The following is a 13,028-nucleotide window of genomic DNA, read 5'->3' on the forward strand; positions in this document are numbered from 1 at the left end:
TTATCCTTATGTCACACAAATTTCGACTTCTGAGCTTTGTTGTTCATAGGGGGCGACAGCTGGTTAACGAATAACGGATTTTAACAGAATAGCTTTCTCAAGAGTTTTCATTCTGCTGTATGAAAACACTTGAGAAAGCTATTGTGTAGTATCACATCACAGAATTGGTTTCTTTTGCGGCATATAATCCAATATTACTTTCTTAAATCCATTTTTCGCTTAATATAGAAAAAACAATTGAAGATCTCAACAATGAGGGTGAAAACACTTTGATAGTAATCAGTGATACCAAACTTTAACGCTAACCTCAACCTCAAAAACGTAAAATGGGGATTTATCACCGAAAGCAGCTCCGTATAATGATAAAGATTTTATAGAAAAAATGTTGGATCAATCTGAAAAGTGCCAAAGAAGGTGAAATAAAATGTGAAGTGATGTGGTGAATAAAAACTTGTTTTATAGTTAAAATTGTGCAAGAAAAAGGTGGAAAGTTGCAATTTTCAGAACTTGGAGGGCTTTAACTTTGGAAATAATGGAGAGCACTGAATTTTCTTTTGAATTTGTAATATACTTATCAGAATGAGTTAAGTCCCCCCATTTTTTTTAATACGAGGGTGTAGCTGTAGCCTAACAGAAATTTTACCGAGTTTTCTCATTTATACATATTTCAAGTTTTAGAATTACTAGGAATATGATAAATATTTTGAAAGTTCGAAAAAATATGTGAAACAAATACAATGGTATGTGAAGAGTTTTCTTCATGAATGGAGAAAAAAAATCAGGTCATCAGTGTCATGACTCAATTTCTTGGAGGAAAAAGTGTAAGGTATCACTTTGCCTCAAGCATGTTCATACTGAAACACGCCTGAAGAAGCAAATGTATAGCAAAACACATGTTGCGGTTTTGTAAACTGTTTAGTAAAAATCTCATCATAAAGTATCACTTGGATACTTTATGGATCATATTGCATCATATAATTTTACTTTAAACTCTGTCAGGTTTCTACCTGCTGATTTTATCATGAAAGTCTCTCTCTAAACATCGTGATAAGATCATTGAATAATGTTGCTGGTAAGCCCTCACTCCGAATGCATTGGAACTACGAGTAAAAGGCCAAAGAATATAAACATTTTAACCAAAAGAAACTTGTAAACAACAGCTCTTCTGTTCCACATCTAGAAAGGATTGAAATAATGTAAGGCTGTAATAATCATTGATACCATGGTAAAAATATATATATTTGGGAATAATCTCATACTTTCACAATAGATCACTTATCAACTTCATCTCAAGAGAGATAAAGAAATACTGGAATGTTAGAGAAATTCTAAGTCAACATTCAGTCTTCTATATAAGAGATAAAATTAATTTATCCTTGATTCGAGTACACTGAGCTGGGAAAGATTACTTTTATATAACAATCAACACTGTTACACTGTCTGGGCCTGAACTTTTATCAGCAAATGATTATTGCTAATGAAATTGTTGTCTATAAGTTCATTAACCAAGACGAACTCTTTAAATCCAAATCCCGTTGGATTTATATCTTCCTCAGGACGTTTGAAAGCATCCAACTCTGGATGGGTCATCATGGTTTCCTTTATGCTTTTGGAAGATTGCCTGGAATAAAATTCAGTAACGTTATTACGGTTATTCTCAACTTGTGAAGCTGGAGCATTGCACCTAATTTTGATTCCTTTGATAATAATATAATAATGATTATACGTATAAGTTCAAGCATTAATAAATGAAGAGAATCAAGAGTAATTTCTGCTCTTATGAAATCACTCTATTATATAAGAAATTCATTACAAATATTGGATTTCAGTAAATTGATGGATGTAGTCGTTACTAAGTGGTAGATCATCATGAAAAATGAGAAATAAAACTAATGTTTTTTTACCACTTGTATTTGTAACTAACGTTACTGAAGTTTTGTTCTATAATTTTCAAATGAACACGTTTGATGGCGAGCACTTTAGGTCGATAATGAGCCTTTTTCCTGAGAATAGTACAGCAAACGTATCACGAGAGGCAGCACTAGTAGTAGGGACAAACAATAAACTATTTACATGTAAAACAGTGTTATTTACGTAGTATTAATTTATTATTTAAAAATATAAATCTGATATAAAAAATTATTTTGTGCTAGTATAATGCCAACAAAGCATTGCTGTTTTGCAATTGTACGTCAGATAATCAATATCTGGAAGAAAACGTGTTTTTATACCATATATAAAACCTCATACTAATGAGGTTAGATGTAAGAAATGGATACATGCTTCGAGAAGAGTGTATTTAACAGTGCAAAAAATAAATAAATATTCATATGTATTCTCTAAACATGAAATGAATAGTAAATTTTTCATAATTAATTACCATTGATTAGAATGAGATATAACCTCAATCGTTTATTAAATTATATTCATTTATTATATTCAATTAAATTTATTTCATTACCATCTATATTTGATTCATATTTCACTCGGAAATGAATCTGAAATTCATAATTATTTTAAATTTCTTTTATTACAGTTTGAATCTACTGCTACTCTTTTACTAGAGTATGTCTACTAACCTGTCTATTAATTCACTTTTTTTTTCAGTTACTTTCAAATTACGGCATGCAAGCCAACGTTTTAATGTTACAACTTTGTTATCCTTTATAGTTGCAAATTTTAGTTTTGCTCCAGGAACATCTTCTTCTGTTAAAAACATTCTTTTTTTAATTGCACTTTACCATATGTTCATATGAGGATTAGGCAGTGTTTGTCCCTACCGAACTACTAGCGCTGCTAGTGAGTGATTTTTCGTACTTCAGGAAAAAGGTTCATTACCAACTTCTTTTGGCCTGACATAGATGATCTGGACACCAATGACATGTGGTTTCTACAGAACACCTCATGCCACGCTACGTGCCACACACCTTATGCCACATTGGATATTCTGCACGAGCGATTTGGAGGCATGGTCATTTCACATGGAGGTGATGTGAACTGGCCACCGAGATCGTGCTATCTGACTTTTTAGACTTTTTCTTGTGAGGTTTTCTCAAGTCGCAAGTGTATGCAAATAAGCCACAAACCACAGCGGTTCTCAAAGACTACATAGCCCATACTATCGGTCAAATTTAGCCTGATTCATGCGCCAATGTCATGGAAAATTGGACGTTTCAGATGCGCTTCTGGCCGTGGCGGATATTTCAACGATTTTATATTTCACATATAACGGCATTAATATAGGTCTTTCAAAGGAATAAAAAATCTCAATAATATCTCACATACTTTGTTTGATTTGAATTTAAAGATAGGAAGCACTTAATAAAAGACCTTATACATAGGAACATTATATAATTCTTGATAGTCAAAATTGATCTTGATGAATAGAATTTGGAACATCTGATGTGTAATGAATCTATTGAAATCACTTTCCCCTCACCAGATCAGTAAACTGTGATTTGAAGTGGTAATTAGATGATTGAAAGGTGGAAGCACAGTCTTTTTCTCATTTAACATGAGACCATAATATAGGAACCCTTTTTGAGCTCTTTTTATTTTGTCAAATGCTTCATCAACTGTGACATTAATAATTTCCTGAATTATCAATAACAATGCAGCATACATCACTGTGGAAATGATTTACATGTATATTAGAGTGGACCCAATATAGAACCTGAAGGAACAATTTTTGGATTTTGATCTGCTTTCATTAAACTCTACATGGTGCTCTGCTCCTTCTTCCAAGGAGCAATTAATCAAGTAGGTGAGAGGACCGTAGATGATGGATAGATATATGGAAATCTCAAGCTCAAGTATTGAGATTTCAAGTACCAGAATTTACATTTCGAAAGTACTACTATATTGCAGCCGAAAATATTCTGGTACATGTTCTTCAGTGGTATGAAAACAAATTAAATACATCAAAGACTAATGCTGTTAAAGGTTCAAAACAAATCATTGTAGTAAGAAGATTTTGCTGATCCTGTGTTATGCTAATTTCCAACTTTACCTGAAATACGACATCTTGAAATGGGATAACTGTTCTTCTGTAAACAGAGTGTTTACAAAAATATGTCATACGAATATTGGCAAAACTAGACTCGAGCAGGGAATTCTTTGAAGAATTAAATATTTCAATAGTGGCAGGGACCTGTATACAAGAAGCCTGTGTGTATGTTGTTGAACAGAGATCTAGTAACATGGCTGAACGTTCACATAACTATAATACGAGAGGCAAACAGTTGTTATTACCACCACAGTATCGTACTACTCTATTTCACGAAAGTTGTGAGGTGAATGAATGCTAGTTTTTCAATATTTTGCCATAAAATGTGAAAAACTGTAAAAACATATAGGTGTTGTCAAAAAAATTACAAATACACTTTTGAAGAATTCCTCAACTAGATCTCATATCTCTTACAATCCATAACAGTCTTTAAATTATTTATTGTATTTATGTATGTATAATATATTATGTAATGTTCCCATCCACGTCTTTCATAAAAATGTTGTTATAGTGTACATTTAACCCACTTGTGTCATTCTGAAAAAATAACACACTTTGTGCTCTGGTTCTTTTAGAATTGAAGCTGCCGTTTTAGCTCCCTTAGTGTGAGAAACATTCAAAAAAATTAATATCCTATATCAATATTAAAATTGAAAAAGAACCTTACTTACTCTGGATGAACCACAGTTATCATCAGTCTTCCACTAAAGGGCCAATCTAAGGCTTGGTCATGATCAGTTTTCATAACATGTATATGAATTGACAAATAATTGTTGTTTTTCGGAGACAAATTCAATCTGATACATAACCTAAAACAACATATTACATCTTTAAGTTCTTAATAAAATTTAACGACTCACTTGTAACCATTGACTGAAGTATAGAACCCTGGACTGTAGTGCATCAAACGAGGATTCTGTCTCATGTCGTTGATTTTGTTTTTGAAATCAATGAAATACCATAAATAGCAACCATTGCAATATACCTGATACAAATTCGTCATGGACGAAATTTGTTGAGACATATTTGCTATTATTATATCTTGTTCCCGTGTTTTCTGTTCCAAAAATACATTTTTTTCATATAATACTCTGAAAAATCACAGAAATTCAGTTTATAAAACAAGAAGAATGGGCTTCTACTGACTTTAATAATTCTTTGAGGTTATCATCAATCGCAATAGAGTGTGCTTCATTTTTAGCAGGAGGATCCCAGAAATTTGCCTGCTGAGCTATAGCTGAAGAACTAATAGCCATGTTGCCGTTCAAAGTTATTTTTGTATAAGCTTGTGATAACAGCTGAAAAACGACAAAACTTATTACATTCTTTTCAAAAGTACATTTTTTCAACTTTTTTTAACTTTTATTCAACTCAATTCTAAAGTACAACTATACATATAAAATAATTCATATTATATAATTCATTCTGAATGAGTAAACGACACCATAGGCATACAAATGCCTGTATTGTGCTATTCACTCATTCATGAACAAAATTTAAAGTGTACAAATAAATATTAATTTGACATTTAATGACTAGTACACACTAGTAGAAAATAGATGAATACATACATAGAAAACATAGAAAGAGGGGATGTCGAAAAAAAAAAGCAATGGTTTTTTGAGGCAGTGTTAACAGCTGTATTGATTTCTTCTTCAAAAAATATTAATTATTACTGTATTTTCGATAAGATATTGTTTTACGACAGTTTTGAATTTATTTATATCATTGATATTCTTCAGGTTTGTTGAAAGCATGTTGAATAGTTTTGGACCAAAGAAAAAGACGAATCTCTACGTATGGCTTTTTTTGTAAATTGGTATTTGGATATTTGAGTTATCTGAGAATCTTGTGGGTCTGGATATATTAGTTCTATATCTGTTAATGTTTGAGAACATCCATATTAAACACTGGTAGGTGTACAGACATCTTACATTTAATAACTTAGTTTCCTTGTAAAGTTTTTCCGTTGAGAAGCGCCAATTTTTTTTCAATATTATTTTCAGTAGCGGGTTTTGTACCGATTGTAAGTAATGCAGCGTATTCTTGAAAGTACCACCCCATACTATAATACAATATCGAATTATGGATTCTGCTAGAATAACTACACCCAAATATTTCATGGATGTTGTTCTCTCAATAGTGGGGCAATTACAGAATAACTGGTTTACGCAACTAGGTTTATGTAGATACAATTCGATATTGTTTGGCTGAGTACTCGAATTCAGTGAGAAAGTCATGAATTTGGTTTTTTTGACATTCAAACTGAGTAAATTATCATTTAACCACATCAGTACTTTTTGCAGTTCTATTTCTGCAGTATGTAAAACACCATGCCATGTTTCACCTTTAAATATTAAGGCTGTGTCATCAGCATAGCAAACTATGTGCCCCTGAAAATCTCTGATCTGTGTAATACTGTTTATGTAAGCAACGAACAGAATTGGTCCCAAAACTGTTCCCTCAGGCACATCAACAGATATATTCAACTGCTTACTGATTTCATTACTGATTTTTACTCTGTGTCCGCTGTGATAAATAACTTTGCATCAACTGTAAAGTGTTCCCCCGTATGCCATATCCAAAGAGTTTTCTCAGTAGTATGTCATGTGACACAGTGTCGAATACTTTTGCAAGGTCAATAAAAACCGCTAGGCATTTAGACGACGTTTCCAAGGTTAGGTCCAAACATAAATAATAATAATAAATTTGATTACTTTTGTAACAAATTATCAACTATTTTACATGTTTTTGAAACACTTTGTATTTCATTGTACTAAAGTGAATAAGATGCGTCTTGAAAATTCACAAACTAAGTATGGGGGAAACTCATTCCAAAAGTAAAAAAAATATAGGAGTAATTTTTAAGTAGGAAGCTCCATTCAATATTTGTAAAACCTGTACTGTGCCCCATACTATTCATTATGTATCGTAATGACTTAGATAAATAACCGGTTCAATCTGCATTCTTTATGTATGCAGATAAAAACTATCTCACAATTTCAAAAATGAGTCTGATGAACGTAATGAGATATATTTTCATTTGGTAGACTAATACAAGGTAATCATAATGATAATAATTTTATTAGCCTCAAGAAACACAGAGTTTTTAGACACGTCAATACATTTTCTAAAATAGGTTTGAGAGGATAAGATTCGTCAATATAGTTTCTAAAAAATGCTTGTAGATAAATTAGAGTTACAAAAAAATACAAGTTAAACAAGATAAAATTCCAATCGTACAAAAATTGACTAAAACGTAAAGCCATGAGCTTTACAAATTATAAATCACATATCTAACATATATATAATCAAACTTGAGTAAAAGTTCGGGAGTTGACCACAAAAGTGTCTCCTTCTTCTTGAATAACTTCGAAAAATTGATCAATTTCATATAAAGGATGTTTGGTTAATATTTTCTTCAATAAGTTTTTGAATCTTCTGAATGGCACGTTACGAAATTCGATAGATAAGGCATTGTATAGCTTAATTCCTATATTATCTGTTCTTTTCAACCTATTAGCTGTAGGAACAAGGTTTGATTTATTTCTTGTATCATGTTGGTATATATCCTTGTGAGCAACTTTATTCATCAAGTTTTGTTGAACAAGAAGCAGATTTTCATAGACAATAACTGAGTATAGGGTCATTATTTTAAGTTTTGCAAATATTGGTCGACACTTTTCATCATAATTGGCAGAGATTATGCTTCTTACTGCAGATTTTTGAATGGCAAATATTCTATTAAGATGTACCTTTGATGCATTATTCCAATTGATTATACCATACCGAAGGACTGAATGAAAAAGTAAATGATATGTTGCAAGTGCCGCACTTTGATTTACTATTTTTTTAATTCTTCTGATAGCAAAAACTATGTTACTGAGTTTACTACACATGCTATTTATATGGTCTATCCATTTCAGGTTGGAATCTATTTGTACTGCCAAAAATTTGATAGAATTTTTATTATCTCGATTTAAGCAAATTGTTTCAAAAGTTAGAGTTTCTGTTTTTTGTTCATTGAGAATCAAGTCATTTGGTGTGAACCATGATCGAGCTTTCTCTAATATGTCAGTATGGATCATTGAGGATCATCTATTTTACCTATTTTTTTTTGCTCAAGGTTGCATCATCTGCATACAATATAGTTTCTATGTCTGACGAGTTCATCACGTGAGGCAGGTCGTTGATATAGATTAGAAACAGAAGTGGCCCCAATATTGACCCTTGTGGTATTCCTGTTGATATTTTTCTTTTTTCACTTTTGGTATTTCCTAGATCAACAATTTGATATCTTCCGTTAAGGTATGACTTCATCATGTCCAGGCAGACACCTCTCACTCCGTAGAAATCTAATTTGGCCAATAAAATCGAGTGATTTACAGAATCGAATGCTGAAGTGAGGTCTGTGAAAACGCTCACATATTTTTCTTGGTTATCAAAGGCGTCATTTATACTATTTGTGAGAAAGTGTATTGCATCAGACGTCGATTTTCCTTTCCGAAATCCAAATTGATGAAGACTCAGAAGATTATTTATATCTAAATATTTTACTAGTTGTTCGTAAATTATGTGTTCGAAAATCTTTGAAAAGATTGGCAGTATTGCTATCTGTCGAAAAAATTTTGGTTCGGATGTAACGAACGCCTTTTTAATGAATTGGCAGGATTCTACCAATTTTTATTTGCTGAGGGAAGTAGCCTTCACTTAGACAAGTATTGATAATACCTGTTAACGGTTTAGTTATACATTCAATGGCACTCTTTATGATTAAAACATTCACACCATTTATATCTTCAGTTTTTTTTATTTTTTAACTTAGTTATGATCATTCTCACCTCATCTGTTGTTACAGGCCTAAAGAACATTGACTTATTTGTGTTTATTTTTTATCCATAAAAGCAATAGGGTCAACATCAGATTTTGGGTAGTGCAATAGAGTTGTGTTCATGTTATTAATGAAGAAGTCATTCATCTGATCAGCTGTTAGATTTTCTGGTTCATTTAAGATTTTGTTTTTCCAACCTGTTTCGGAGTTAATGATTTGCCACACAGTTATGCTGTAATTATCTGTTTTGCCTAATATACTGTGGTAATGTGCTTTTTTTAGCCTCCAATAGTGACTCTTGATATTGTTATTTATAAGTTTTATAGATGTTTTTATGTTGTTCAGAAGGATTTTGCCTTTGTATACCATATGCAAGCATTAAAATATCTTCTGAGGCTGTAACCTCAGGACTTATCCATTTTGATGCTCTCTTCGATTCAAATCTTACTTTAGTGAGTGGAAAGCTAATATTACAATAAAACATAAATGAAATTTCAAAGTTACTGAATTTTTCTTTAGCATCATTTCTTGTATATACACTGGAACAATCTTCTTTTTGCAGATATGACTTTAGTGTTTCTATATTATTAATTGTATACTTTCTTAATAGTTTACATTCACTGTGTCCACTTCAACTTTGGCTATCAAACCCAAGGGATGATCGGATAGTCCTAGAGGCACCATGGATACCTTGGCAAGATCATTATTACTAAATATGTTATCAAGACAATTTCCTTTGATATGGATTTTTTCGTTTATCATTTGATGTAGATCAAATGACATGAAGAGTTGTGTTATCTTTTGAGTACTTAAATCATTGATATCATTTAAATGTGCATTGAAATCACCTACCAAGTAAATGTATACATTATTTTTAAAATTATCTGCAATTTCTAATATTTTGTTCATCAAAAATAGGAACTGATTCAGATTTTTATAGTCAGGAGTCCTATATACATTTATTATTATCAGATTCAGATGTTTCACATAACATGCTGAGAATTCACAAATCTGTTCTGTTGAGTATTTAATAATATCAGTGACCTCAATGGCATTAATATCATTGTATATGTAAATGCAAGACCCTCCATTTTTTTTGTTATTTCTACAAAAGTAACTTACCATTCTGAAGTGTGGAAAATTATAATGATCAATATCATTTTGTGTCAGCCAATGTTCTGTGAGGCAGACACACTTTATTGTAGTGTTAAGGTTCAGAAGATGTTCAATAGCTGAAACTTTGTTTCTAAGACACTGAAAATTCTGATAGAAGATAGAGACACTTTGGAGAGAATTCCCGGTATTACTGTGAAAATGTTTAATATTGTCATTTTTTATAAAAAAGAAATTGGCTGTGCACTGGTTTCTGTTTGTTGCTGACTGATTCAATATCAATTGATTGAATATAAATATCAAAAGATAAAATTGAGTGTGACACAGTAACAATCAACTTATAAGATTATATTACATTCAGACTCATCTAATGTATATTAAATGTTCTTTTGTGGGCATTTCTAACAGAACATCCTTTAGGAACCACTCCTAGACCTTAAATATTTCAGCACTACCGTTCTTATTCATATTTGAAACCTGTTTATTGTTTACTCAAACAGAAAAATAGTTTTGGGCATATGGGCAGAAAAACCTAAAATATCTAAAAGAAAGCTGATACATTAATCAGGTGTAATTACTAAAATCAATCACAACAGACCCACTTCCTTACTGACTGGATTAAGCAGACTAGAAGAACTTTGCACCAAAAACGATGTATTTCCAGAGGTTAATTAATTTATTTTTCTGGTTATAGGTCAATAAAAGTATTTTCCCTTCAAGATATTGCATATAAGTTTCGTATTGATCAGAAATATGAAAGTTCCAAAAAATGGACAGTAAAGAGCTAAAATTTGGTGGAGGAGTATGAAATTAAAAATTTGAGATTTACCTTGGAACATTTTAGAAACTTCTCCAGGTAATCCATTTTTTAATTCTTGAAAAATATCAAAATATCAAGGTCCAGAATAGCATTTAACGACTAAAGTAGTAAGTATTCATCTAGTTTTCAAGCAATAACCAACTGGGAGGTCAAATTTCAATTATATTTATTAATTAAAAAACTCCCATATTGTACGTATTTTAGTTGTCACTGCTTACGTGTAACACATCTGTAAACATCCATGAGTACATACAAAAGATCCGCTAGATAGATTCTTTATCTAAATGAACTAAACAATATCAGTTGAAAAATGAAAGTTGCTACATATTTGGTATGGTGAGTTAATCAAAAAATATTTGGAAAATCAAAAGTAAGATTATTACCAAACTTTATCAATAAAAAAAATGAATGAACCTTACGGATATATGCTTTTGTATATGCTGCTCCAAATGCCGTTGCAACTCGGGCTCATCTTCAAATTTCTCTTCACAACCGACACCGACACATAAGCATCGTAGTTTTTCATTATCTGGCAACTCTGGTGGCTTAAACTCACAAATGGTCAGATGATACTCTATATCTAAAGGTGAAAGCTCCACCAAACATCCACGGATAATATTGGGGCACTTAGTTCTTTGCTGAGATATTTCACGTCTAGTGAAATTATCCGGAAATATGTCCTCTCGATTCAGTTTCATGTTATCAACAGGACAAGCACTTTCCCTCCTTGAATCAAATAAAACTGAAGCTAGAGATAAGTTACCCTTCCTCCGGTTCATGTTTACTTACTCTAACCAGGAATAAATGCAGTTTTTACAAAACCGGTGTCCGCATGAGGTCAAGACTGGATTCCTCAGCCAAGCTAAACAAATTGGGCATTCAAATCTAGCCTCAGGTGCCGAATAAGCGTCGTTGATTGAACTTTCCTGAGCTAGGGAAGAATCGCTTTTGTTGGTACAGGACGGATCGCCACTTGCCATTTTTTTAAAGATTGATCAACGTATTCCGATAAAAAGCATTAGACAAGTCAGAAAATTATTTAGTAATACGAATCTCCAAACTTCCACCTATTTTTGCTTTCAGGGACAAACCCACCCACCTGTTTGATATGCATAAAGCATGAGCAATAATGAGCATACATCATCATTAATCATCAGTCATTGGATTTGGAATCCCCTTTTTTATAAATGAAACAGAGTTCTACAAGTGTCTACAGACAGCAACTGCATGATAATCAGTAGATCGAACCTGAATTATTTCTTTTTTATACGTAACTGCTTCCAGTAGAGTTAATTGATTTTTTTTACGTTTTGAATACATCTAAATCTATAAACAATTGACGGAAATGAGGATGGCTTCGTTTGGTATTTTCTAGTTCACAGGTTATTACTTTATTGAATAAAAGAGCTATTATGAAACTGTGTTTGCACCATCTCTTGACGAAATACGCTCTGCTATTTTGCATATTCTCGTATCTCGGTTTCTTATATATTATTGTCCTCTACCACAGTATCTCTACTATAGTGTTTTATGGTGACCATACGGGGAGATAGTTGTCGCTAACCGCTAGCTGCTGTTGAACTATTTTTGAGGGCCATACATACAACTCGACAACTTTTATTTTATAATGACTGTTGTCTCTAACCGCTAGCTGCGGTTGAAGTATTTTTGACTAACAAGATCATTTTTTTTCTTCCAGTTTTGCGTTGATTTCGAGATTTACAGAAAAAACATGTATCAGAGATTATCTATCTCAAATTCTTTATCGACTATTGAAAATGAAAACGTTAGTGATTTGTTAGCTACAAAGAATCCGGTATACCCCGGGTATTGCTAAAGGTTCTCTGAGGTCCTTAGCTGACCTTAGACTTCCTCTGATAGTTTTCGTTGACCTAAAATATTGGTTTTACTTCGCATTACTCTAAGATTCTCCCAATCCGGTCTGTAACATTTTCAACTGAGGAAAGGAAGACTAACTGGGTCTCTCCTGGGTCCTATGGCCCGCTCGAATCCTTCTTCGCTGTAGGAACCCATTCCCTTGGAAGGCATTTTTTAGGTTAGGTCCTGGAGACATACTGGTGATCTTCGACGTGGTTTCCTTGTACACGATGGTTCCGATCAAGGACATGATACGCCAAACAGATATAACCGCCCTCTTTGCTTATTGTTTATCATCAACTTATTTTCAGTGGGATAGTGTACGAACAAGCGTATGGAACCGCCATTGGCAGTCTATTAGGTCCGGTGATGGCAAACTT

At 32.5% G+C, this 13,028-nt stretch overlaps 1 protein-coding gene across 3 annotated transcripts; it reads right to left on the reverse strand.

Moving 5' to 3' along the window:
- Nucleotides 1-1,208: 1,208 nt before the first annotated feature.
- Traf6 (TNF-receptor-associated factor 6) lies at nucleotides 1,209-11,925 on the reverse strand. 3 transcript variants are annotated; one of them, XM_023158952.2, is made up of 6 exons: nucleotides 11,560-11,924; nucleotides 11,190-11,496; nucleotides 5,153-5,304; nucleotides 4,867-5,097; nucleotides 4,678-4,815; nucleotides 1,209-1,621 (listed from the first exon to the last, which is right to left on the reverse strand). In XM_023158952.2, exons 1-6 carry the CDS (start codon nucleotides 11,748-11,750, stop codon nucleotides 1,432-1,434), a joined length of 1,209 nt encoding a protein of 402 aa, XP_023014720.2. In that variant the 5' UTR covers nucleotides 11,751-11,924; the 3' UTR covers nucleotides 1,209-1,431. The 3 variants fall into 3 exon arrangements, with proteins under 3 accessions (XP_023014720.2, XP_023014722.2, XP_023014721.2); XM_023158954.2 differs by having other exon boundaries at nucleotides 11,190-11,512; nucleotides 11,560-11,698; XM_023158953.2 differs by having other exon boundaries at nucleotides 1,481-1,621; nucleotides 4,674-4,815; nucleotides 11,560-11,925.
- Between the last annotated feature and the right edge of the window lie 1,103 nt (nucleotides 11,926-13,028).

This window comes from Leptinotarsa decemlineata, unplaced genomic scaffold (assembly GCF_025532065.1).
Source record: "Leptinotarsa decemlineata unplaced genomic scaffold, Ldec_3_MD MMD2_P_RNA_scaffold_6, whole genome shotgun sequence".
Classification (NCBI taxonomy): Eukaryota; Metazoa; Arthropoda; class Insecta; order Coleoptera; family Chrysomelidae; genus Leptinotarsa; species Leptinotarsa decemlineata.

Excerpts from the sequence above, each read along its gene's own strand:
- Traf6 (XM_023158952.2), bottom strand. The coding sequence starts at position 11,750 with ATGGCAAGTGGCGATCCGTCCTGTACCAACAAAAGCGATTCTTCCCTA. Across the intron at positions 11,497-11,559 it reads TGCATTTATTCCTGGTTAGA|GAGGGAAAGTGCTTGTCCTG; the intron begins GTAAGTAAACAT and ends ATTTGATTCAAG. Across the intron at positions 5,098-5,152 it reads AACCTCAAAGAATTATTAAA|AGTATTATATGAAAAAAATG; the intron begins GTCAGTAGAAGC and ends GTGATTTTTCAG.